Source organism: Pseudorca crassidens, chromosome 2, assembly GCF_039906515.1.
Source record: "Pseudorca crassidens isolate mPseCra1 chromosome 2, mPseCra1.hap1, whole genome shotgun sequence".
Classification (NCBI taxonomy): domain Eukaryota; kingdom Metazoa; phylum Chordata; class Mammalia; order Artiodactyla; family Delphinidae; genus Pseudorca; species Pseudorca crassidens.
The window spans coordinates 88,129,994-88,157,382 of record NC_090297.1 but is presented as its reverse complement, the minus strand read 5'-3'; the positions used below and the strand labels follow the sequence as shown (position 1 = coordinate 88,157,382).

The 27,389-nt window shown below is 39.0% G+C and overlaps 1 protein-coding gene across 5 annotated transcripts in view; it reads right to left on the bottom strand.

Annotated features, from left to right (window-relative positions):
• The window catches only part of CDC14A (cell division cycle 14A), a 184,150-nt gene that overhangs the window by 139,810 nt on the left and 16,951 nt on the right, over nt 1–27,389 (bottom strand). For 2 of the 5 annotated variants that reach the window (XM_067727043.1, XM_067727040.1), the window contains exons 3-5: nt 25,814–25,889; nt 19,936–19,980; nt 12,462–12,554 (exon numbers count right to left, since the gene is read on the bottom strand). In XM_067727043.1, the coding sequence (XP_067583144.1) occupies nt 12,462–12,554; nt 19,936–19,980; nt 25,814–25,889 (214 nt within the window). Of the gene's footprint in view, nt 1–12,461; nt 12,555–19,806; nt 19,981–25,813; nt 25,890–27,389 lie in introns of all 5 variants that reach the window. The other 3 variants (XM_067727039.1, XM_067727041.1, XM_067727044.1) reach the window with 3 other exon arrangements.

The window sequence follows — 27,389 nt, the reverse complement described above, 5'->3', positions numbered from 1 at the left end:
TCTAGTAGGAGAGAGATGGCAAAGCAAGTAATAGCAAAGAGCTCATTCTAGTGGATTATATCACACGTAATTAATTACAAGACAAGGTGAGAAAAGCTATAATTAAGCCAGGTTCTGGGTCAGATAATAAGAAATGACAAAATAAACAGTTGGGAGGAGAGGAGAGGAGACTGGACCAATTACGGAAAAAACATCAGAAAGTTTCTCTGAGAAAGGAATTATGGGGTTTTTTTTTAATCAATTTACAAATTTCCCAAAGTAGGCCCCACTAATTGACTCACACACGCACTCACGAAAGAACTTTAAAGTCTGATTCATCCTACAGTATGTATCTTCACACGGAAAGGCTTGTCTGTCTGCTCCTTAATTTGAAACTATGAACCACAAATGTTACTCCCCTATTAAATAATTCTCTGAGGTACTACAGCAACTCTAAATATCTCTTTCAGGCTGAACTTACACTTACCTAGCCCGACTATTTACTTTAACCGTGAATTTGCTGACTAACTACATCCCTCGCTTTAGGTTCTCATCATAAGAGCCTGGTTTTCCATAATGAAAATTCAGAAGCCCTCTAAGCATTTATTATGGAAGGTGAGAGGGGGTGGACACCAGGAAGCAAGGCTGAGGCAGAGGCACAGTGAAGGAGAGAACTAAGAAAGATGCAGGGGCAGAGTGGCGCTGACATGGGACCTAGTAGCCAGCATGGGCACGGTCTGAGTTTATTGCCGTGGTGACCATATTTGGGGCACTAAGAGTCTTAGGAATAACTCAACACACAGCAACCTCAACGGAGCTGCAGTTAGCTCCTGCTTTATTTAAAATTTCAGAAAGTACATGTGGAGAGGGCTTTTCAGTTATTAGTTCACTGTCCATAATGGGGACAGTGGGGAAACGGCCACTATTTTATTCACTATGTCAAATAGAAAAGAAAGACTTGAAATAAAATTTACATAGATTAAAAGTATGCATTCAAAAACCCTTACAAACCTAAGGTTTAAGATGAGATGTCGTGAGGTCAATAGGGCATCACATATCATGAGCACAAATTTAGAAACTAAACTGGACAGGCACTCACATAACAGACCCAGAGGCAGGCTCAGCACTGGCTCCTCCGGGCCCCCAGTGCTGACCCAAGCACAGACGTTTCTCATTCAAGGTTGTCCCCAAATGAATAAATGCACATTTGGGCTGCCAGGAAGAAGGGGATACGTAGGAGAGGAGTTTGAGGGAAACACAGTGATTTAAATGGAAGTGCGATGTGCAAAGATAAATTGTATTATTCGAGGGCTTAAAACAAACTCAGCTTTTTCTAATAATCAAGTAGCAAATGAATGAAAATCATGTGGGAGCCAGCTGTACATCATGATATTTAGAGAGAGGCACCTCTGAGGAGTTCAGGACACTTAAAATTTACTTAAGCTGTTTGCGTTAATTGTAGACTAACCCAGATGGGCCAAACAATCACCTGCATGTTCAGTGTCAAAATCGATGCCCTAAAAAACATGCAAATACATTTCAGATCTAAGCACAGCAAGCAGATTCTCCAATGGCTGTGAGCAGCAAAATCAATTTAATGGATAAAGACTTTTCTTTAATAAAATAGGACAGAATATAAAACGTCAGTATACCTCACCCACTGTAAGGTAAAAATTGTTTCATGAACCTTTTGTTTCAATTATTCATGTGAATGGTATGTGCATGTCTCTGTGTGTGTGTGTGTGTGTGTGTGTGTGTGTATGAGTATGTGAACTAAGCTGCAATGTAAAATATGTTTCTTACTGTGGATTATAGTGAAAAAACTTGGAAAACCCAGTCCTAAGATAAACTACTTCACGTCACTCCTTGGTTCTCCTGTTTTTCTATCTCCTGTTTTCTATCACTCCTGACACTTAGAACCACTTTAGGACATTCACAGACATCACTGAGGCGAATGTGAGGAAAACTGCCATTTCACCTGGTTGCTACACAAACTTATTGGGGTGTTAGCTCCATCAGCCAGAATTAAAGCTTAGATGCTGCCTGGAAGAGAAACAGCATGACCAGTGTATTGGAAACATTGCTTTCCAACTGGAACATCCTACCCTTTCACACTACATGCTGTTTTGAATCTTCTGCAGAATACTGTGGTTTAGACACAGTATTATTACAAGACTAGCACTGCTCAGGTATGTGCTGTGGGTGGATATACCTCCAACTGAGAACTTGGTGGAGGGTTCTAGTCTCTCTCTTTCACTAACTGGATTTGACCCTGGGCAAGACACTTGACCACTCTGGTCTCAGATTCTCCATCTGAGAAAGCAGGACTGGAGCAGGATTTTTTCTTCCTAGTCAGTTTCTTACAGAGATACTTCACTCATTCTGCAAAAGTGAGTCTTTTGGGTTTTTTTAGCACCAAGTCACATGATGATAATGAATAATGTCTTCAGGGCTTTCAGTGTCTCTTTTCTAATTTTTTTCCATAAAAAATGAATACCGTTGGGCTTCCCTGGTGGTGCACTAGTTGAGAGTCCGCCTGCCGATGCAGGGGACACGGGTTCGTGCCCCGGTCTGGGAAGATCCCGCATGCCGCGGAGCGGCTGGGCCCGTGAGCCATGGCCGCTGAGCCTGCGCGTCCGGAGCCTGTGCTCCGCAACGGGAGAGGCCACAACAGTGAGAGGCCCGCGTACCGCAAAAAAAACACAAAACAACAACAACAACAAAAAAAAATGAATACAGTTAAATCTTTTTAATGCAACTGATGGAAAATTTTTCCAGTATTCTCCTTTTTTTTTTGAGCATTTGAATTAGTTCTTATTGAAAAGTATATGGAGAGTATAAGGACAACTGTTAAAAAAGTAGTTGACATTTTTAAACAACACCTTATATGCATAAATAAGGATTTTCCCCTACTGAGAAAAACAGAAATAATGCTGGGGCTAAAATGAAGACTATCATCCATAATACTGATTTCAAATGTTTATATATATTAACAAAGTCCATTTCAGTTCTAAAATTTTAGAGAGCTATTTAAAACACCTTATTTTACTCCGTAAATTTAAAAAAGTAATGCCTCAAAACACTGTGATTCTTGTTGTTATTTCTATAATTAGTACTGACTTCCTAATTTATTTTTAAGCACTCCAGCTTTTTAATTACCCCATATCAAACTTTCAAGAATCGTGGAAGATAACTTATTTATCAATGTTTTTATCAATGTTACTAATGTTTTTTTATCAAATAAACATTCGGTCATTCATGCAAGTATTCCCTGAGCACTTAGGATGCGTCAGACACTGTTCTAGATGCTGGGGCTGCTGTGGGGAACAAAACGAAATTTCCCATTCCAAGCATTAAGTAGGTACATCCCTGGCTTCCCTGGGGTCGCAGTGGTTGGGAGTCCGCCTGCCAATGAGGGGGACACGGGTTCGAGCCCTGATCCGGGAAGATCCCGCGTGCCGCCACAACTACTGAGCCTGCGCTCTGGAGCCGCGTGCTCCACAACGGGACAGGCCACCACAACGAGAAGCCTGCGCGCCGCAACAAGGAGTTAGACCCCGCTCACCGCAACTGGAGAAAGCCCGCGTGCAGCAAGGAAGACCCAATGCAGCCAAAAATAAAATAAATAAATTTTTTAAAAAAAGTACATCCCCTGAATTCAGTATGGAAATGAAACAAACGGACATAAGCTTTTCACATAGAAAGTATATGCCTTTTCAAGGCTACTAATGAGATTCAAAACTGTGTGAGCAGACACAGTATCACCCTTGAAATATACTGTCCTAAATACAGTGTGTGTGTGTCTGTGTGTGTGTGTGTTTACAGCACAGAGGAAACTTGTTAGCAGGAAGAAGGGGGGAAGAAAAGACAGTTAAACTTGAGAAACAAACCTTCCACAAGTGAAAAGCAAACAGCTGATTTCTCTAGCCCACAGCTAAATGAAACATGCAAGGAGAGTTGAAAAAGATAATATCGCTCTATCCATATGCAGAAGATTAACAGAATTTCCAAATTCAAAGAGTTTGAAATTGAAAATGCTATATGATTTTAGGGAGACTGACCTGCTTAAAGACACCAAAAATGCAAGCCTGCGAGGATAAAAGCCTCTCTGGCCCACTTGCAGGCACTAGCATTCTTACCTATCAAGCTATAAAAGGAAGGAATTGCAAACGGGAAATTGCCCTGCCCCAGCCATAAGCCACTCCTCCCTTCCTCTCCACAATTTCTATAAGCAGAAGCAAACGCTACCTGGTAGGTTTACCAAGAAGCCACAGAGGTTGACAGAACACTGGTAGCTGACATCCACTTTATTACTATTTTAATAAATATTTAAGGTAAACACCTTTATTATTTTGAACCAACTATTTTCTTGATAATTTTACCTACATTTTAAATAACATTTGTTTAACCTATAGTTTTTTTAATGATAATTTAAAGCAGTTCTGAAATTGCAATTTATGGATGAACTGTGAGTCAGAAATAAGACAAATTCAGAGTCAGTTGGCCTCGTTTACCATTTTCCAATGATTTAAACACACACACACACACATTAACCACTTTTAAAATAATACTGTCCCAAATATAATTTTTTGTAAAATTCAGTAAGCCACTCAGTGTTAAATAATCAATAAGTCCATTATCAGCAGTTCCAATCAACCATCTCTGTATTCAACCACACAGAAGTACTTATTAATACAGCATTTTGATAAGTAACAGAACTTAAGGTATACGGACTTCCTAATTTCTTACAGAAACTTGGACTGGTGGATGTGATTTCTAGGGGTCTACATCTATTGAGACAAATTAGACACAGGGAAATGACTTCTTTTTTTAAAGGAAAGAGACTGATAGTAACTTTTCAACTTTTAATGGTCCAAATACAGTAATAAACAAATTTAAAAAACACAAGCTATTCAAAAAGTTAATAAACCCACAAATAAAACTACAGGAATAATCAACCTAGGTACTAATCATTAAAAAATGATTAGTAAAACAATGAAATATTTTCACCAATTAAATTTTTATTTTTTTTATTTTACTGAAGTATAGTTGATTTACAACGTGTTAATTTCTGCTGTACCAAAGTGATTCAGTTGTACATATATATTCTTTTTCATATTCTTTTCCACTATGGTTTATCACAGAATATTGAATAGAGTTCCCTGTGCTATACAGTAGGACCGTGTTGTTTATCCGTCCTATATATACTAGTTTGCATCTGCAATTCCCAAACTCCCAATCCTTCCCTCCCCCAGCCCCACCAAGTAAATTTTTAAATCTTTAGTGTTTATCCCCATTATGCAAAGGTATATAACACTGAAGAGTGCACATGATACCAAATTTAGTGGAAATTGGCTGAAATATGGTAATATACTCCAAGAGCCTAAAGTTATGCTGATTTTTTTTTAATCTATTAATCACACTTCTGGCAATCTAAAGGCAAAAATCCACAGAAAGAAGCATTTACAGTGCAGAAAGTTGTTTGTCACATTATAAAAAATTTTGAAAAGAATCTAAAATGTTAAACAATGGTATGTACTCTAAAGGGAATATTATTTGGTCACGTAGGTAACAAAAAGGCAAAACATATGTAGGCCAAGGGAAAAAAGGTTCACAAAACTACACTGCAATTATACCTAAGTAAATAGTTCAAACTTAGAGAGATATAATTACAAGAGAAACTTTCTACTTTTCTTCTATAATGTGGTTATGCCAATTTGTTAGATTAAATTCATTAAATTATCCTCTTTTCAAACTAGATGTTTAAAATAATTTAATCATTTCCCAACCCCTCCTATCCTCCCCAAAAAGCATCCTCCCCTCCATGCCATGCCCCCCATCTGATATTCCCCTTCCCAACTTGGCCTACTGGGGTTGGTCATCCTTGATCCCTCTCAAATCTCTCTAGGTTTGACCCTGGTCCCCCAACACCAACACCAGAAGGCAGGGAGCTATTCACCTTAGTACCCTCAACTCCTAGAACAAGCCCTCATGTATGACAAGGCCTGGAAAAACACTTGTTGAATGAATTTTTATCCAAATTTGGCACTTATTACTACACACTTTTCCCAAATTACTTGTTGCTCATCTGTTCCCCTATTCTAAAGCTAGGCATTCATCCTTTCTTCGTTTTTTCTTTCTTTCTTTTTTTAAAAATTTTTATTTTATTTCCCAGAGCCCACCACAATGCTGAGTAGAGCTCATGTGAGCTAAATAAATACTCACTGAACTAATGAATACCTGAATACACATCTGAAAAATGAGAAATTCATTTGCTTTAGACAGGTTCTTCCTTTAGAATGCAGATAACGTCCTGGGAGGGGGAAAAAAACTCATACACACACCTTCACACCTTCCAGTGAATTATCCCAAGCAATCATGACATTAACAACCTTCTGAGTGTTACTGAGTCAAGGGAGGATCTAAGTGTGAAAAGGGATGGAAAGGAGGGAAGACAAGCAGAGAAAAAGAGGCGAGCAGCCTTCGGCTCTTCAGGCGAAGTAAGACAATGGCTCAGAAAGAGATTTGGAAGGCCACACAACTTTCCTGCCTAGAGCACCAGCCACTCCTAAGTGCTTAAAATGCCAGGCACTGCCCTGACACCTTCATGAGCATGACCTCCTTCAGTCCTCACTGCAACTATGTTAGGCGGAGTGTTATTATCTCTGTTTTAAAGATGGAAAAAAGAGGAGTTTGGATGAGTTAAATAAGTTGGTCAAGACACACAAAAAACAAGTGAATTCAAGGCCAAGCCTGTGGCTCTGCTGAAGTCTTTGCTCTCAACCACTACACCAGATGGAGAATGGCTTCTCTGCAATTAGTAGTAGACTTAGAGGTATAATATAACTGCTAAGGCCTTAAGTATGGTCTACAAAACAAATAGCAGACATAGATATGGTTAGAAAGTCTACAAACCTTAGCCTTGTCATCCCTGATTCAGACATGACATCTGGTTCAGGCCAGTCCCAGTTAATCCATAATTAGACCCCTTATTTAGCAATATGAGGCCTTAACAAGTGCGTTAAGGAACACACAATGTGGTAACCAGAATCCTCCACATAGCTGAAAAAATTCTTAATTCTTTAACTCTGAATTATTTTCCAATCCTTCAATCATCATGGCCTGCTCCAAATTCTCCTTGATCTCTTTACCATAGTTCTGTGAACCGAAAACAATACAGAAACAAGTGAGGATTTGGTCTCTAAGCATGTGGCAAGAGCCTAATTAATTCATGATTTTAATTTTTTAAAAGTTATCTTCTTCAAATTCATATGGGAGTATTTTGGATGCTATGATAATCTAAGCATCCTAACTCTAAAACAGAAACTGCACTGAGTATTGTCCTGGAAGGGAAACAGCTTTCCAACAAAGTTGGTCTGTTCTTAAAATCTGAGCCCTCCATCTCAAGGAGCACAACGTCACAGCTTAGGGATAAAGAGATGCTTCATGAGTGGGGACTGCCCTGAAATGGGTGCCTGTCATCTGCTGAGCGTCACTGTGATCTCCAGTGGCCACATCATTCCAGCAACTCTGGCTTTCAGATCACCCACAGAGAAGGGTTTGTGGATTTCCTACTGAACATGACGTTCTGTATTTTATCTCCTTTTTGATACTCATGACACCTCTAGGAGATAAAACATAAAAAGGCTCTCCCTCACTTACAGATAAGGAAATAGAAACACAAAAGCTTCTGTGACATACTTAAAGTCATGATCTAACAGAGAAACCACAGGCAAAGCCCTGACTCTAGGTACATAGTGTCTGCACAAGATGTCACACTCAAAAGCAAGGGATGATAGTTGTACAACAATATGAACGTACCTAATACTACTGAACTATACCCTTAAAAATGCTTAAGATGCATCAAAGAAAACAAGATTTTTGGTAACTATGTATGGTGACAGATGTTAACTGGATTTGTTGTAGTGGTCATTTTGCAATTATTTGCAGATATTGAATCATTTTGTTGTACCTCTGAAACTAATACGTTATGCCAGTTATACCTCAATAAAAAATAATAAAAAATAAAGAAAAATTATTAAGATAGTAAATTTTACATATAGTATTTTACCATAATAAAAATAATTGAAAACAAAGTTTATCAGAAAAGAAAAAAAGAAAGCAGCAAGATAGTGATGTGACTTTGTATACAGGTACTGTCCTTGGTCTATAACCTTTGCTTTGATTCTGCATCTTTAAAGATCATGGTTGAGGGACTTCCCTGGTGGTGCAGTGGTTAAGAATCCGCCTGCCAATGCAGGGGACACGGGTTCGAGCACTGGTCCAGGAAGATCCCACATGCCGCGGAGCAACTAAGCCCCTGCGCCACAACTACTGAGCCTGCTCTCTACAGCCCGCAAGCCACAACTACAGAGCCCAAGTGCCACAACTACTGAAGCCCGCACGCCTAGAGCCCGTGCTCCACAACAGAGAAGCCACCGCAATGAGAAGCCCGCACATCACAACGAAGAGTAGCCCCCACTCACCACAACTAGAGAAAGCCCTTGTGCAGCAACGAAGAGCCAACGCAGCCAAAAATTTTTTTTAAATAAATAAATTTTTTTAAAAAAAAACAACATGGTTGGCTCAATCATTACTGCAAATATTTCTGGTAATGAGGAAGACATGACTTTAAACTTTATGTCCAATTTGATCCAATTTGATCATTTTCAGTTTCTCTCTGAAGTTACCCAAAGAAAGTCACCTTCCTTCTTTCTTTCATATTTTATCATTCCATTATTCATTCATTCAGTAGATATTTATGGAGCACCTACCATAGGCCAGGCACAGTTCTAAACTGATGCTCAGTGTTCAAGCACCGAAATAGTTCCATTTCAGTTGGTAAATCCTCCAGTCCCCTCCAGGCTGGCCACCTCGTCTCTTCCCTGAGGCCCTGCCCCCGACCCTGGACTTTCCCATGATTCAGCACAGCAGAAAGGCCCCACTGTGGCCAGTTTCCAGTTCAACTGGTGAATGCCTGGGCCTAACCCCTGATTAAATAGTTTATCACCTCCTAGACACAGCAATGAACAAAACAGACAAGGTCCCTACCCTCTAGCCTAGGAAAGAAATAACAAACAAGTAAATACACAAATGAACCAGATAATTTCAAGTAGTAGAGTACTACAAAACAATGACTAAAACAGCAAAGGGCTAGAGGGTGACTGGAGGTGGAGGAAGCAAGGTAAAACTCAAGAGAAAGTCTCTCTGAGGAGGTGACATCAGATCAGAAGGAAGAAGCAATGCAAGGGTCTGAGGTAAAAACCTGAGGTAAGAGAGAGAGAACAGAAATATCAAGGCCTTCCGGCAGGAGCACACTTGCGATTCCACGGCTAGAAGGCCAGCGTGATGGGAACATCTTTGAGTAAGGTGATCACAGAGGGAGAAAGGGCCAGATCGGGGAGGACCTTCATGGCATTGGTAAGGAGGCTGAATTTCATGCCAAGAAGAGCGAGCGATCATTAGACAGATTTGAAAGAGGGCAATGATCTAATTTATAGTTTTAAAACATTACTCTGACAATTGTGTAGCAACTGGATTAAAGGGAAGCAAGGGTGTGAAAAGGAGACAATGTATGAAGCTGTGGTGGGCATTCAGGTGAACGGTGACAGTGGCTTGGACTAGGTGATAGCAACAGAGAGGGAAAGAAGTATTCTGACTCAATATGTGTTTTAGAGTTAGAAATTACTGATGAGTATAATGTGGGAAGAGGAAACAACAGGAATCAAAATGACTACTATCCTTTGATTCAGTAAGTTGCTGATGGTAGCTCATTTACTAAAAAGGCAATGAGTAGGGGAATAAATAGGTTTGTGGAGAGAAGGAATAAAAAATTCTACCACAGTAAATGTGACATATCATTTAGATATATTATGTGGTGCTATCAGACAGGCAGTTAGATATTTGACCTTGATAATAATCCTGTGAAGTAGACCAGAAAACCCTGGTATTAACCAAATTTTACAAATGAGAAGAATAAGGCTCAGGGAAAAAGGCTTGTCTTAGTACAAATTAGTCGTCAGTGCCCCTTGATAGAGGGCTGATACCACATATTAAAAAGAGGAATACCTTCACAGCTGGGGATTCTGAAAAATACACATGTACATAGCTCACCCCGTTTGGCTACACGGCTACTCCAAAAGTAAAAGTCTTTTATGTCCAAGAAGATTCCCCCAGGAGATTATGACTTACCCAAATAGCAATATGTAATACATATGAATCTTAGCTGAGATGTATGTATAAGGCCATTACTGTCTTCTTAAAATACGTGAGTCAACTATTAAATGCATACATATAATACAAAGTAAGGCACAAAATTTTCTTTAAGGAAAGTTTACAATTCCTGGTTCTCATTTTTATTAAGGGCTGTGTCAAAAAGCTTTCTGGGGAACACATTTCTAAAATCTGAAAAGAAAATCAACTGGGAAATGACTAGTAAAATAATAATTACACTGCCTCTCAGGACCGTAATCAGCATTTAAGACAAGCTCATGCTGCCCTCAGCATTTCCTCAGACTGCTTTTCTTTCATTTGGCTGCTTTAAAGTGGTGGAAACTTCTGCATTAGAAGATATATTTTATCCCCAAGCTCAACGCATCTATTAGAACTAAACTTCCATTCAAAATTCCAAAGGTGCCATGCTGAAATTAAGGAAGACACTAAAAACAGGAAGGACGGGCATTAAGAAAGAAAATAAGAGAAAGAAGGGGTGAAGGAGGGGAAGAGCGGGGAAGGAGCGAGTAGCAAATGACCTCTTCCTGATGGCAATCCCTGGGACAAAGTACTGTCGAATAACATGCTCAAAAACATCACAAAACCCCTCAGGAAGACAGGCTTGTTTACGTGGCTTGAATCCAGAGGTTATTACAGACTCTCCATAATTTAAACACGGTGTCAATTATCAGTTTCAAATAAATAGTAATTATCAAAGTGAAAAATAAGCATGCCTGCTTAATTCAGCTTAAACCAGCACTTCACTGAACCTTCATGCCAACAGCCAGCTTTTCATGCATGCTCTTAAAATAAAAGCAAGAGCCTGGCTGGCGCTACAAATAATCCTAGTACCCTCAGAATTGGAAGGAAACTTAGAGGTCATTATATCCAACCCTCTCATTTTACAGATAAGGAAACTAAGTAAAGCTAAGAAAGATAAAGTGGCTTACCCCTCATCACAGAGCCACTTTAGGATGAAAAACTGTGCTTCTGATTCTTAGTCATGATTCCAAATAATATAGCATGCTGTCTATGGAGCAGGAAAGAAAAGTACCACAAGGGATGGCCCAAGGCTTTGCTGTAGCCACATCCTGATGAGAAAAGGTGGACAGAGCTGGGCATCTCAGTTATGGAAAAAAGGCCCCGGGCTGCGGTCTGGCTGTCAGTCTGCCACTATCCTCAGCCTACACCCTGCAACAGCTGACAGTCTTTTCAACAGCACAGCTGGGCTTTTCCCCCAAAGCTTTTGGGTTGATGTGGCAGAGTTTGATGTCTAGTAGCTGGTGCCTCCTTCCATCAAGGTCTTCAGAAGGAAGCCGCTGAAAGGTCATGCAGCAGTGAGCTTCCAGGCTTTAGAGAAACACCGACCTTCCTGAAGGATGAGAGGGAAAAGGACACCTCTCTCCCCTGCCTGCCCAATCCCAGTATATATAGAAAATTCTAGAAGTATTCACAACAAAATTGTGTAGCACATGGGCTTCCCTGGTGGCACAGTGGTTGAGAGTCCGCCTGCCGATGCAGGGGACACGGGTTCGTGCCCGGTCCGGGAGGATCCCGCATGCCGCGGAGCGGCTGGGCCCGTGGGCCATGGCCGCTGAGCCTGCGCATCCGGAGCCTGTGCTCCGCAACGGGAGAGGCCACAACAGTAAGAGGCCTGCGTACCGCAAAAGAAAAAAAAAGTAAAAAAAAAAAAATTGTGTAGCACATTCATGTGGAACTCACATTTACATTTTCGTGCCTACAGAGAACAAAATTTCTAATCAAAATTATTTTTGAAAAGTCATGTCTAGTCATTAGGGAAGTTGCAATATAAGCAGGATTTATATTCAGTTTGCTTACTGCAAACACTTGTATAGATAAATAAATGGACTGATAATAATAATAATGATGATCCTCCCCCATGCAATCAAGGATTTCCTCTTATCCCCAAAAAAAGGAAACCATTAAGTCTTTAATAATCTTCCACTATATATTTTTTTCCTGTAAATGTCCTTTCTGGGTATTCTTTTTACTAAAAACACCTATACAACCGTGGAATACAAGCTACACATTGCAGTCCCAAGATTCTCTCATTAGCTAATGGAAAATAAGATCCAAGAGTAAACAGATGATCAATACTGGTCCACACTTTCCATTCCAGATCAATTCCCAAGCTGCTAATCATCTTCACCATCTCCCAATTGCACTGAAAAAGTGGCCTGGATTTTATCTGACAGTGTTAGCATTCCATTGGCCTGATTATAGAAAATAATCATGAAAAAAGTACTTACGGCATAAGCACCTATCAAAAATGCTGCATTTGCTCTTTTCCGTTGGTCAAAACAGGTGTAGTGCACAATTTTCTTTCGTGATAAACTGTATGACTAGAAAGAGGGAATAAAAAGAGTTCGTGTAACCACAGAGACAATTCACAATCAGTGAAATTTAACAACTTTCGACTTCAATTTGTATGGCATTCATACATAAGTTGTACGGGATGGAGGGATACTAGCTCATACTTTTTACAGCTCAATCATAATGTAAGAATTAGAGCATACCAAATATATTTCTCTCCAAGAAAGGAGACTGATACAATGGGAGATAAATTATTGGCATCTTTATTATAGCAGGAATCATTTTTGAAGATTTACTCTTGATCTTATATGTAAAGTCTATTCATCCTTTTTCATTCCCTAACACACCACACCCACTCCCAGAAAATTTATCTATGCTTTTCATATTACGCCATTTGTTTTTAAATGTGTCAACCGATCTATTTTCCTCTCTAAAAATTTTTAAATGTCTATATGAACCAGAGCACCAATATTAATATTTTCTTTTTATAATGTTCTATTAAAAAATCTCCTTTTAATTACCTGAAAATAAATGGTTAATGGAAAAAAATGAACCATCAAAAGGATTATGTCAGCAAACATCTTAATACAATAGCCATATATTAAATTCATGGACTCAAATGAACAGTTATTAAGCACCAGCTGCTATACGCCAGGCAATATGCTGCATGCTCAACTAAATCCAAAATAAGCGACATAGTACATTGTACGCATGCTAAACATGAAAAGAAGGTAAAAACAAAAAGATCTGTTAAAATGAAATCAAATTATTAGTAAAAGTTCAAACATAAGACAATGAAAACATGATACAACTCAATGAAATCCACTCCATTTCCTCATATTTCAAAACAGTTATATGGTTTTCCTCATATTTCAAAACAAATGGTTTTCAAAATACAGACACATAAGTACATTTTCATATTTATCTATAAATTCATACCGACTAGAAAAAGGCAGCTTTTTATACTCTACACACTAACCACAACCCGCAGAATATCTGCTTTTAGAGCCCCCTTAAAAATGTAAGAACTCAACTATATACCTTTCTTTACCCTGCTGTTTTCTACAAGGAAAAGAAACTCTTCTAAAACTCTGAAGTCCATTCTAAGATGAAACAGCAACATTCTGGCTTTAATGTGTAACCACAGAAAACATAGTTCTATGCATCATGGCTGTAAGCCTAGAAACCCTCACCGTCCCAAGTCAGGCATTTCTTTGATAACCAAGAATCATGTTCTGAAAATGGCACTGCTCTTTTTTTTTTTTAATTTATTTATTTATCTTTGGCTGTATTGGGTCTTCACTGCTGCACACGGGCTTTCTCTAGTTGAGGTGCGTGGGCTTCTCACTGTGGTGGCTTCTCTTGTTGCGGAGCACGGGCTCTAGGCGCACAGGTTTCAGTAGCTGTGGCATGCAGGCTCCGTAGTTGTGGCTCATGGGCTCTAAGGCACAGGCTCAGTAGTTGTGGCACACAGGGTTAGGTGCTCTGCAGCATGTGAGGTCTTCCCAGACCTGGGCTCAAACCTGTGTCCCCTGCATTGGCAGGCGGATTCTTAACCACTGCGCCACCAGGGAAGTCCAGCACTGCTCTTTTAAGTTGAACTTTGAAAAATAAGTGTTTGCCTCAAACCTCCTTGAGGTTTGGTCTCTTATTACCAAAGTCCTTATGTCCAGACAAGCTTACTAAAATACCCCTATGATATAAAGTTTAAAAGAGTACATTTAAAAACAATAATAATAAATTTTTTTTTAAAGAGTACATTTTATTCAATTCAGGTCAGTGGAGTTAAAGCACACAATTTATCTAAAGACTTCAAGGTCACTATCAGTGGTGTTGACACTTGTCTACTTGCTTTCTCAATTTGGAATTGTTACCTGCTGGACATTTCTCATTTGTTTGTTTTTGCCAGTGATTTATCTCCATCAATAAGTTATGTTTGATTTATTGAAAGAAGGATCAAGGCTCTTAAGACCTAAGCTTCTTCTACAGTCTCTAAATCCTACACTACCTAGGGGCTTCCCTGGTGGCGCAGTGGTTGAGAGTCTGCCTGCCAATGCAGGGGACACGGGTTCGAGCCCTGGTCTGGGAAGATCCCACATGCCACGGAGCAGCTAGGCCCGTGAGCCACAACTACTGAGCCTGCGCGTCTGGAGCCTGTGCTCCGCAACAAGAGAGGCCGCGATAGTGAGAGGCCCGCGCACCGCAATGAAAAGTGGCCCCTGCTCGCTGCAACTAGAGAAAGCCCTTGCACAGAAATGAAGACCCAACACCATCAGAAATAAAAAAATAAATAAATTTAAATTAAATCCTACACTACCTAAAGACTGCCTTACAGAGGCCATGACCCCGTTAACATGAGTCAGATGGAACACAAGGACTCAGCTCTTCTGGCTCTCAGCCTCTCACTATTTTCATTTCCTGGATCCCTGACACACCTCTGAGGAAGTTTAAATTATCTGTTTCGATGCCCTTTTCTACTAAGAGTTTAGGTTTCATAACAAGCTACTCTTATCATTAAATAATGTGGAATTAAATTTATTTTACAAATTTACTCACCAACAGTGACAAACTCCTATTGCTGTTTTTTCATCGCCAATGGTCTTTACTGTTGGATTGTTTTTGAACTTTTTGTGTTTGCTTCTTTTTTGTTTTTCTCTCTATTCTAAAGTATACGGAATGCAGAGAACCATCCTACAATGGGAACCGTGAGGACAGAATTCTGAAGGAAACTTTCTTTTCACTGTATACTTATACATTTTTTAAAGTAAACATAATACAAATTAAAATTTTAAGGGAAGAATTTTTTTTACCTTTACAAGCTTTCAGAAATTATATCAGATAAAGAATATTCTTCACAAAATCTACCTAGAAATTTTAACTATTTTAAAATACCTGGACTTCCCTGGTGGCATAGTGGTTAAGCATCCGCCTGCCAATGCAGGGGACATGGGTTCAAGCCCTGGTCCAGGAAGATCCCACATGCCGCGGAGCAACTAAGCCCATGCGCCACAACTACTGAGCCTGCGCTCTAGAGTCCGCGAGCCACAACTACTGAAGCCTGTGCGCCTAGAGCCCGTGCTCCACAACAAGAGAAGCCACCACAATGAGAAGCCCGCGCACCGCAACCAAGAACAGCCCCCACTCGCCAAAACTAGAGAAAGCCCACGCGCAGCAACAAAGACCCAACACAGACAAAAATAAAAATAATAAATTAAATAAATTAAAAAATAAAATAAAATAAAATGGAATACCTCCTGTTGGAAGCTGCCTACAGGATGCAAACATAATTGACTTTTTTTAAAACATCTGTCACCCTACCTACTCACAAAATTTTTTTTCTTGTGATGAGAACTTTCAGGACTTACTCTCTCAGCAGCTTTCACACATGCAATACAGTGTTATTAACTGTAGTCACCATGCTGTACGTTACAATAACTGACTTTTTAAAATGAGAGTTCTCTATCTGACTTTCAGGAAAGCTTTTAAAACTCCTAGCATTTACCTTGCTTAGGGTTAGATATTTTGGAATTCAAGTGTTTTTCTCAGCACTGCAAGTCAAGAAATGATCTTCTGTTTAGTGAAGCTTGGCCAATATCTCCTAGGTCAGATCACAGAGAGGTGAGTTCTCACTCAAGGAATCAAAACTAATTCAAAGTGAAGGATAACAGAGAAAAATCTTATATATTACAAGCCTTGTCCTAATTTCCCTCCCTGTCACAGCCAGGCCTTCCTCTTATGGGTCAGCATATCCCAGTCTTGCAGCAGTAACGCTGTTCAACAGAGGAGATATTCTGGTACTAGGATGAAAAATTTCAGGGATAACAAAACATTTTGCCAATCGTTTAGCTGGTGCTTTATATGATTGAGTTGATCTACACAACCTCTTTAACGTTTTCTCCTTCTAAATATTAAACATGTCCTTATCTTAAAAACAAAAACTACCTATTACATATCAAAGCACACTGATAACTAAAGTGCCTTTAGAGGAACATTTGGCTCGTCCTTCGAGATCTTTCATATGGAAGAACTTTACCATGCAAGAAAAGAAAGTCCTGCAGACAATAGGACTCTATTTTATAAATGAGCCCCGTAGATATTTTTTCAAGTTCTGCTGTAATATCAGGAGAATTCCATGCCTCCAAACTGGACAGTTGCCTCTTCCTTACCTGGCTGCCACCCCTACAGTCTGGTGTACCGGCCACACCCTTCATGGAGATTACTTGCTAAACCATACCATCACCTCTGGCTTTTAGTGAGCTCCTTGCTCTAATACAGATTCTTTCTGCTTTATATGAAAAGCTTAGAGATTACAAAAACACTGTGCACAATAGCAAAGTAAAGTTAGAAATTGGTAAAACAAATGAATATAGTCTTAAATATAAAGAGGAGGATGTCACAGAAGGAATGCTAAGACCTCTGGACTATTTGTCTGCTCTGCAGCAAGGCTGCACGTGACCCATTGCAAATTATAACATGCAGCCACTATCCACACTATATTGTAGATTTCTATCTGGAAACTGGAGTATACAGCCTTGTGAATCTTCTTAACCTAAGTGGACACAGCCAGCCCTCTATAATAACAACAACAACAGTAATATTTATTAGTCACTTGCTACATGCCATTATTTCTCAAAGCAGTAGGACAGTGCCAAAGGGGTCCAGTTTGACCAGACACAGAGTGACTCCCAAACCAAAGGTCCTGGGCAAGGCTGAAGTATAATGAGCATGCTGTGTCTCTCTTTTACCAAGAGAACATAAGCCTGGAGCCATGGAGGGCCTGGCTTAACACACTTGGCCAATGGCTCCCAGGCCAGATGAGAGAGTTGAGTGCTCTCCACAACTGTGGTAGACGGGAGGAATCCAGAACTCTCTCACTGAGCTTGATAACTTGTGTGAACCTTAATTCTCAATTATAAGGCCATAACAAGTTTCACAGTTCAAAATTTAAATAATTCTCAGGTTGAACTGGTAAATAATTTAAAAACTTTTCAGAAATAAAAAACAAACTAAATTTCTATCTAAATTATATTACCATATTGTATTTCATCCTCTTAACAGACTGATTCAGAGTCACCTAGAGAGCTCATTAAACCACAGATTGCTGGGCCCCACCCCTAGAGTTTCTGATTCAGCAGGGAAGGGCCAGAGAATATGCATTTCTAACAATTCCTTGGTAATTAATACTGATGCTGCTGGTCCAGGGACCACACACTGAAATCCACTGTGCTAAGATATTGCTAAATTTTGGAAAAGAGTGCATGAAAATGTGGGAAAAGGCCCCATTCCTGGAAATGCTCTATATGGATCCTAAAATACCGTCCATCTGGTCAAGTAGCCCCAAAAGACACTTAAATTCTTTTAGGAACTCCAAATCATGCCATGTGACTTTTAAAGGTATGTTATAGAAAACATATTTCCCCAGATTCCTCAGAAAACTTTATTACAATTTGTAAATTCTTGCATTCCAGCTGATAACACCTAAGGAAAAAGTTCCTTTAATGTTTCAGTAACTAAGCTGCTTTAAATGGTGTTATTCCAGGGCTTCCCTGCTGGTGCAGTGATTGAGAATCCGCCTGCCAATGCAGGAGACACGGGTTTGAGCCCTGGCCCAGGAAGATCCCACATGCCGCAGAGCAACTAAGCCCATGCGCCACAACTACTGAGCCTGCGTTCTAGAGCCTGTGAGCCACAACTACTGAAGCCCACGTGCCTAGAGCCCATGCTCCACAACAAGAGAAGCCACGACGATAAGAAGCCGGCGCACCGCAACGAAGAGTAACCCCCGCTCGCCGCAACTAGAGGAAGCCCACGCACAGCAACGAAGACCCAACTCAGCCATAAATAAATAAATAAATAAATAAATAAATAAATAAATAATGGTGTTATTCCAGAGGTTCCAAATTCAGATGCTCTCAGGGGCCAAGAATTTAAAGTGGGTCAGCTGGGAAACTAGAAAAGCATGCCCTACCCAATGCAGACTTAGGTCTCATGCAGGAATCTGGGCCCAAATAAGATACCACAATATATAAAAGAAGCCAGAAATCTAAAATTTAATGAAAATTTTCATAAATTACAGATGTTGACCATAAATTCAAAATTTTTAAACAGCATTCATGCCAAAAAAAACCATGTCTGTGGACTGAAAGCAGCCCATAGGCAATCAGTTTGCTGAATCTGAGTGCTGGGATACTGCAGCTGAAGAAAATTCTAACGATCCAATCAGCATGAATTGAGCACCTGTTGTGTGTCAAGCACAGTGCTGAACAACATGGTAACAAGGGAAGCAGAACCCCAGTCTCTAGCCTTCTAAGTGCTCAAAGTCTAATGAATATTTGATGCTAAACCAGGGGAAAATATTAGCCAAGGCTTATTACAAATGGAAGAGAATAACTACCTAGGGAGGCATTCACAGCACAGCAAGGTCCAATGGAATGATCTTAATTACAGGTACAATAATTGTTTCATTTAACAAGGTAAAAAAATAGTAACTAAAAGATGGGATTTAGTAATGAATATCTATCAATTAACATAAGCAAACCTATGGAAATTTCCAGACCTGTACTGCTTACCTGAGTGAGAATTAAAGTTCTACCACTCTTACGTAAATCATGACAAGTGTGTAATATAGCATATAAATGTTTGATGGTACTTGTAAACCCAAGTACAATGACTGCCATTTTAGAAAAATACAAACTAAGATGAGGATATTGACTCCAGACAGACATTTTCTATCTCAGAAAGGAAAGCTATGTGAAAAGTTGCATTCTAATGGGATCATTCCTGGTGAAAAACAAGCCACCGCAACTCAGACAGAGACAGAAAAGGATGACATGCTACACAAATCACAAATACCCTAGGCTATCCTTGAGTTATGGTGACAGACACAAATCATGCACTTGTTCAGTTTAGGTCAGGAGACCACAAACTACTTAACCATTCAAAATTAAACGGTGATGCAATTAAGCTCAAAGCCAGAAAACAAAAGAGTTAATGGCCAATTTAAACAAAAACAGATTTTGGGGGCAGCCTTTCGGTAAAGTTGTTTGCCATGCTTAAAAGTAAAATCTTCAAGTCGAGTGGTTAGAATGGGATGTTTAAGCTGTGTCATTCGGCCTGATTAAGCTAAGGAAGACATTAGTGCAGCCTGGATTATATGCCCTTTAATAAAAAACAAACTGAGCCCATGCACTTCCCTAAACAAGCAAGCTCAGCCAATGATGGTGGTCAGATTAAGTAGATTACAGCACAGGGACCGTGGTGACCAAGGCATCATTCTCTTACAGTGACTAGGCTAGCCCAGTAACGGCCGCAGCAATCAGCGTCTCCAGAGCAATCAGTGGTCATTCCATTGCAAAAGCGATAAAATGAACAGGTCGTCCTGTGAGCAGCCATGACCTCTACATGTTTTACCTCCAACTTCCCCAGGAAAGGGATATTCTTGAAAATTTTCTTTGGCTGTACAAAACAAAATACGGTTTATGTTTTCATTTAAAGCTAAAATAAAACAGATCGAAGAGTTTATTTAAAAAGAAAACGGTGTCTCTTTATGGTCCATTTTGTTTCAAACCCAGTATGTTTCATTTAATGAAATGGCACCTTTGATCAAAGTAGGAGTCAAAACATCAAGAAAAGTTGCTCATAAAGGTTAATCGATCAGGCTGATAATATAGTTGAAGGTATTTGGGGATTCTCTATAAAAGGGGGTTTTCTTGCCTGAGGCTTCTGAATGGGCATAAGGGCTCCAGGCCTTGCAAACTCTAGGTAAGCTCACTCCGGTGGGAATTAACACTTTTAGCACCCCTGAAACCTCTTTAAACTACATGAACACTCTCCAGAATGTAGCTTGCTCTTCTTCCCCCAAAAGCCCATGAACCTGCAACAGAAGATAACCTCATGAAGAAATCTTCAACATGTTTTTGTAGTTATAATAAGAGGGTGGTCTGATCACTGTATCAAAAGAGTGCTTGTGTACAACCACCTGATACCGTGGCAGGTACCTGGTTACCAGATAGGATTACTGCACTGATTCATTCAGCAACAAGGACATTCCCTGAGCCCCACCATCTGCCAGGTACTTTCAGTGCTTTAATATAATCATCCATTTCACCATGCCCCCCTCCCCTTTTTGCTTTTACCCTGAAAGGGCCATGTTTTGTACATTTAAAATTACCTTTCTGGCAATATTCTTTTAAATCTTTCTAAATTGTCCCCAAGATTACTGTGATTGTCCTGTTGATTCATAAGAGCAGGTATTAAAAAAAAAAAAAAATCACTGCCCTAGAAAACGTCCCCTTTTTTCAGAGACACTCTTTTTTCCCGCAGGCTGGGCTTTTATTTTTCTCAGAGGAAAAGTGAAATCAACAGTTAAAACTGTGTTGATTATTTTAGAAAAAGCCAGTTCAATCATATTATGTTTATAAAACTGTCAGATTATTGAATCAGTAATTGAAAGATTTTCTTAACTGATTAACTTTGAAAAAGGTACTCTGCTTTTCAAAATACCACTACCTTGTCTTTAATTACTACAGTCTTCTCTTTTAGAAGCTCATATATTCCAGCCCAGTGTTCTTAGCACTGTCTGTGCCAAAAATCCCTTTGAGAACCTATTAAAAAGTTATGAATCCTCTCAGAGGAAAAATGTAAATACATACAAAATTGTATATATAATTTCAGGAGTTTATGGATTCTTTGCAGTATAAGATTACAATAATGGGTCTAGCCTAACAATCATTGATGACATTTTAAATTAAATAACATACACAGTTTTGCAAACTGTCCTCACTTCATTAAATCTTCTTCTTTTGACTGATTCCCTTATTATGGTAACTCTTGACCAGAAATAGCAAACTACTACCTATTACTGTATAACTCTTAATACTTGCATTTTTTAAAGTATAGTTTAAAATGAGAAACAGGGTTTTTGCTGGTGGTAGTGGTTTCTGATTTTCGTTTTTTAATCTAAGTAAATGTGTAATGGATAATTTTCCATTTTAATTCATATAATTAAAATGAAGGCCATTGGGAAAAGAATGAATACAAATACACACACAAAAAAAATCAGTAAATCATCACCTCAAATCATCAACTTTAAAAAAAAACCTTTTAACATATAAAAAATAAGAAAAAAAAAATAAGAAATTTGGGTTTGGAATAGAATGTACTGTAAAATATTACCTATCTACCTAAGGTATCAAATAAAGGGGAAAAAATAATAAGAGGTTTACTGGAAGAAATAAAAATTTCCAAAGTAGAAAATAAAATGCGCCTCACAGAGTTAGGAAACCACACAGAAAAAGAATTCTAAGAAGTTCTTTGTTAAAAGAACAGAAGTTATTTAAGTTATTTTAACAAAAGTTATTTGTTAAAATAATGCCAATTATTCAGAGAAGCAAAGGAGTTTGAGGACCAAGTTAGTGGCATCAGATTGGGTATTTAAGATGTCACTAGAGCAGTTTCAGCACAGTTAGGAAGACAAAGGTGGGAGAGCAAATGATAAGAAATCAGTGCGAAGTAAGGATGTAATCATGCTGAGGGCAGGATATTGAAACCTCTAGAGGCAAAAGGATGGAAGAGGATCTGTAAGTCATGGGGATCGTGATAAGGCCAAAGCAGTTTCTGTGTGTTTAGTGACCCTGTGCTGGACACTTGGAGACAAAAGTCTCCATCTTTTGATAAGGCATGCCTCCATCCTCTAGGAGCTCAAAGTCTAGTGAGAAAGATAGATGCAATTGAAAATTGCAAATTATAACTGAAATTATTATTTCAATTAAAATTAAAATTACAACTCATCAGTAACAGAGATCTGCACAAAGAATTACAGGAAAACAAAGGAGGCACCTCCCACTTTGTCCAGCAGCACAAGGAGATGCTTACTAGATGTGGTGGTGCTTGCACAAGGTCTTAAAGAATGAGGAGTTATCAAACCAGAGGGCAAGGGCACTCCAGCCATACTGGATGTCACACGCAATTGTGTGGAGCAGCGCTGTGGTTCGGGGTAAAGTTCAAGGCTAGGAGCAGCAGGGGTACTGCAATCTTCAGTAACTCAGTAAGTTAGTGCATGAAGTCACCCACTGGGAAGATGCCAAGGGTGGGAGTTGTCAAAGTGAGCAAGACAAAAGGCATGGAAGTATGGTGCCAAAGGTCTTACCAAAATGAGTGACTGTGGGCTGCAGACAAGAGACATCGGAAGGGAGCTGAGAGCCTAAAAGAATAGGGAAACTGAAGGCCTGGAGATTACACAAGGATGAGAGAGACGATGTGGGAGGCGTGTAACAAGGAGGGTACATTCAAAATCGGAAAGGCTAGAGTCTGGGTTCCAAGAGGCAAAGCAGCCGGAGTGGCAGGAACGGTCACTGGAGTAAAAAAGAAGCAGAGGAGCTATGAGGCCACCACGGGACAACAAGGGGAAGTTAGTCAGGGCAGTGCAGTGGGTGAGTGCAGGAAGATGATAAACCAGAGGCTGCAGCTACCAGTGAAGGTGGAGAGAAGTGTATGAATGATGCAGTCAAGGGCCTGAAAACCGGCTCCGACCTTACCCTGCAGCCTTGGGCAAGTCACATGCCTCTCCTGGGCTTCCCTTTCTGCACCTATGAAATCAGGAGCCTGGACTAAATGGTTATTTGGATTCCTAAAATGATATCGGATAGCTTTCGCATATGGAAATGATAGCTATGAGGCTGAGAAGGTGTTCGTAAACTTTGCTGAAGAACTGTCTTTATTGTATCTCCTATCAGAATTCACGAATGTTACCTTAGTAACTTTCTTTTGTATAGGACTTCAAAATTTACAAAGCTCTCTTACACATATTTTCTAACCTCTGTACATATATAATCCTAACCACCTTTCTGTGAGAGCTCTATAAGCCCTATTTTAGAGCTGAAGAAACAGATTCTACAAGGCTGAAGCGACTGCAGCTTTGAATTGGTAATGTAAGTCTTTTTCTCCTGATAAAGAGATTCTACTTGGTATACTTTATTGAGATAACCCATGACTTACTAACATTTAAAATTCATTCCCTCAGCAAGTAACAAGGGTCCCACTAATTGTACTAAAGCTAAAAAGGTCATTCATTCCAGGCATCCATCAGATTACCTGATCACTGCAATGAACAGAGGGGACTGTCTGAACTTTATTAAATTTGTATAATGTTGAAAGAAAGCTTTGTAAATGAAAAATATCAAAACAAGTCCTTGTATATGCTTACCCATACTGTTTAGTATAGACCATGATAGTAAAATAGTCTTAATTCAATCCATCTACTCTTATGTACTTGTTATATAGAGCACTGAGTCAGACCAGAAAATTTGTTTTCCTGATAATGATTCCTTTCTCTTCAATCATTCCAGATAGCAGACAGGTTCCACACTGTTGATTATAATACCCAGTTCATACCAACTACATACTAACAGGACTAATCAAGAAAGTGAAGAAATTCCTAGGTCCTCAAAAGGAAGAAATGGCTTTTAATTACTTATGAATTATCCTTTCCTTGTTCATTCATCCATAAAAAGTCCATTTAATATTTTTTATTAAATCCTTTTGGGGATATTATTTGCTTCCTTGGTGATTACAAAAATTTTAACTTTATCTTTTAAATGATAGGCAGTAGCTTCTTTTCTGAAAAATGTAAGTAGGTTTAGAAATTGAGTTATTTGTAGTGAGGTGGATGGACCTAGAGTCTGTCATACAGAGTGAAGTAAGTCAGAAAGAGAAAAACAAATACCATATGCTAACACATACATATGGAATCTAAAAAATGGTTCTGAAGAACCTAGGGGCAGGACAGGAAGAAAGACGCAGACGTAGAAAATGGACTTGAGGACACGGGGAGGGGGAAGGGTAAGTTGGGACGAAGTGAGAGAGTGGCATGGACATATATACACTACCAAATGTAAAACAGATAGCTAGTGGGAAGCAGCCACATAGCACAGGGAGATCAGCTCGGTGCTTTGTGACCACCTAGGCGGGTGGGATAGGGAGGGTGGGAGGGAGACGCAAGAGGGAGGAGATATGGGGATATATGTATAGCTGATTCACTTTGTTATGAAGCAGAAACTAACACACCACTGTAAAGCAATTATATTCCAATAAAGATGTTAAAAAATAGAAAATGAAATTTAAAAATTTAGTATGAATAAAAAATAAAATTTTTTAAAACTGTAAGTAGGTTTAGTTAAAGGAATGTACATACTATGTATTTCTGAGTCAGACACTACTTTAGAAATTAATCCCCTAAAAAGTTGATTACAACAGATCTTATGTGATTTTTGACTTTAAAAATCTCTCTTTGGTATCATTCCATGTCCATTTAGCATTTTGAGATCAATGGCAAAAATCTGTGAATTCATATTTTACAGGAAATTCTGCATGATAGACTGTCTTTTATACCTAAGTACAATAAAAATCAATCAAATCAAAAGATTATCATTAAGCAGGTAATATATACAAGGCACTGCACTATGTCATGCCAGAAACATTTTACCCAGCAGAAAGATTAAACTATCCAAGCATTATAATTTAGTGGTTATCCTCAAGAGCATGCTGTGTAGATTTCACCTTGCAAACTGAAACATTTAAGATCCCCATTTAGAAAATTGAGAGAAAAAGATAAATATTTCTTTCTATGTGATGAAGTAAGTTTACCAAAACTAGGAATATAGATGTCACTCTTCCTCATATATGCTTAGAATTTAAGAGGGAAAAAAAGCCACATGTAAAATTTAAAAAATAGAGATGAATAGTGAATGTATGACCCAAATTTTGTCATAACAGGTAAAATCCATGCTCTATTGCTGCTAGTTGATCAATCTCACTTGGCTGTTAACTCTACAGAGGTGACATTCAAGAAATACACAAAAATTTCAATCTTGATCAGATAGAAAAAGCTTATGCTCCAGAGCTCCTGCCGTGCAATGATGAGCCAGCCCCCTTCATCGCCTGGTAACAGTGTCCAGAAGTGGACCTGAAGGTTTCAGAAAAATCATCCTAGGAGGGAATTTGATAAACTCATTAACAACAACCTGAAAGGATTTGAGTTTTCTTTCTTAGATCACTATTTCAATGACTTCATTCAGCTCATGTTTCCATTGATCCTGAAAAATGAAAGAGGTTAACATGTCCTTTGTGGGGTAATCAGGTAGATCAATTTCAACTTCTAGGTGAACTACTCACTTAAATTTCCAAAGATCAAGATTACCTAACTAAATGGTATATGCACAGCAACCCCACTGGTTAGATTTCACAGTTCAAATTTTTAATACCAAAATACAAACATCACCACAATACTCACTTTTAGTTTCTTGTTTAGTTTACAGCAGTATCTGTACACCATTGCCAAGTTCAGAGGTCCAAAATCTGCATAGAAACTGAGATTTTTTTTTTAAGTAGTATTTAGTAAAGATATTTTCAGTAACATCAATGCTCATTTTTATTTTCATTAAAGTTACAGTCAAGTTTCAATTATCTTTGGGAATAAAGGTTAGTATACGACTGAATCATAATAATCCAAATAACTAGTGATTTCACCCTGCCAATGCCCTCCAGTTACTATAACCAGTCTCGTAACAGGGAACTATTTGGACAGTTTTGAGTTCCACCTCCTTTTATCTCCCTGCCAGGACATTAAGTAAAAGAATTAAAAAGCAAGCACTGAAAGAACCAATATGAACAAAACATATATGTGGCCTACACTTCCTGGTTTTATTTATCACCTACTTAGTCATAAAGCACATGTACACTAAGTTCTAATTCCAACTATTCCACTCAAACTTTGCTCTCAATTTTCAAGTATCTTAAATCCAGTGGTCTTATTTTCAGTTTCATTCTCCCTGGACTTTCTGTATTATATAACACCCTGGCTCGTCTCCTTCTCTCCACCCCTTTACATCTCCAGGATACACGCATCAGTCTGCAGATCATTTGCTGTCATGAATTAAACGATAACACTATGGAAAACAGATGGCTCCTAACCCAAGACCCAACATCAGTTTTTCCCATCTTCAGCTACCTGCTGGACTTCCCATCTATGGGTCCTTCCATCACCTGGAACTCAACCCATCTTTCCTTCAAATCAGCCCTCCAGGCTGAAAACATTTTGTTTCTCCCAGTTGCTCAGACATGAAACTTCCTATTAATTTAGTTCAAATAAATATTAATTTAGTTATTATATATCAAATAAGCTACCACTCTAAGTCATCCCTTCCTTTTCTATTCCTACTTTAGCAACAAAAGTCCAGATCTTTCTTCATCTCACATCTTTAGTGTTCTAATTCTCTCTCTCCTGCCCAGTCAACCTATATTCCACACTAGAAATTAATCTTTATAAAATCTCACTTCTCACATATCCTCTCACTGTTCAAAAATGTTTAATGGCTCTTTACTCCCTTCAGAATAATTCCTTGGCTCAGAAATCAAAGCCCTAACCATCACAGCCCTAGCTTCCAGGCTGATCTCTCCTAATAGTTCCCATATGGAATCTTCATTCCAACAAATATGTCCATTCCTCATTCTCGAATACTCCATGCATATTCTTAATCCAAGCCGCTGCTCAGATTGGTCTCCTTGCCTGGAATGCTCTCCTTTTCTCTTTCTACTACCCTCTAGTTTCCTCAAAATCTAGTTCAAGTCCTACCTCCTGCACTCACCCTAAGAGAAAACTAACCACCCTTCTCTCAAAGTTCCCAAAACTTACCATCTGAGCCACTGTTTTGGCCCACAACACATACCATCACATACTATGAATTATCCTTTTAAGTGAAGATCCTACCTGGCCAACTACAGTGTAAGCTTCCCACTCAGGGACTGGACATCTTGAGAATGTCCTGCTCATAATAAACTTCAACAAATAAGTCTTCATTATGACTATT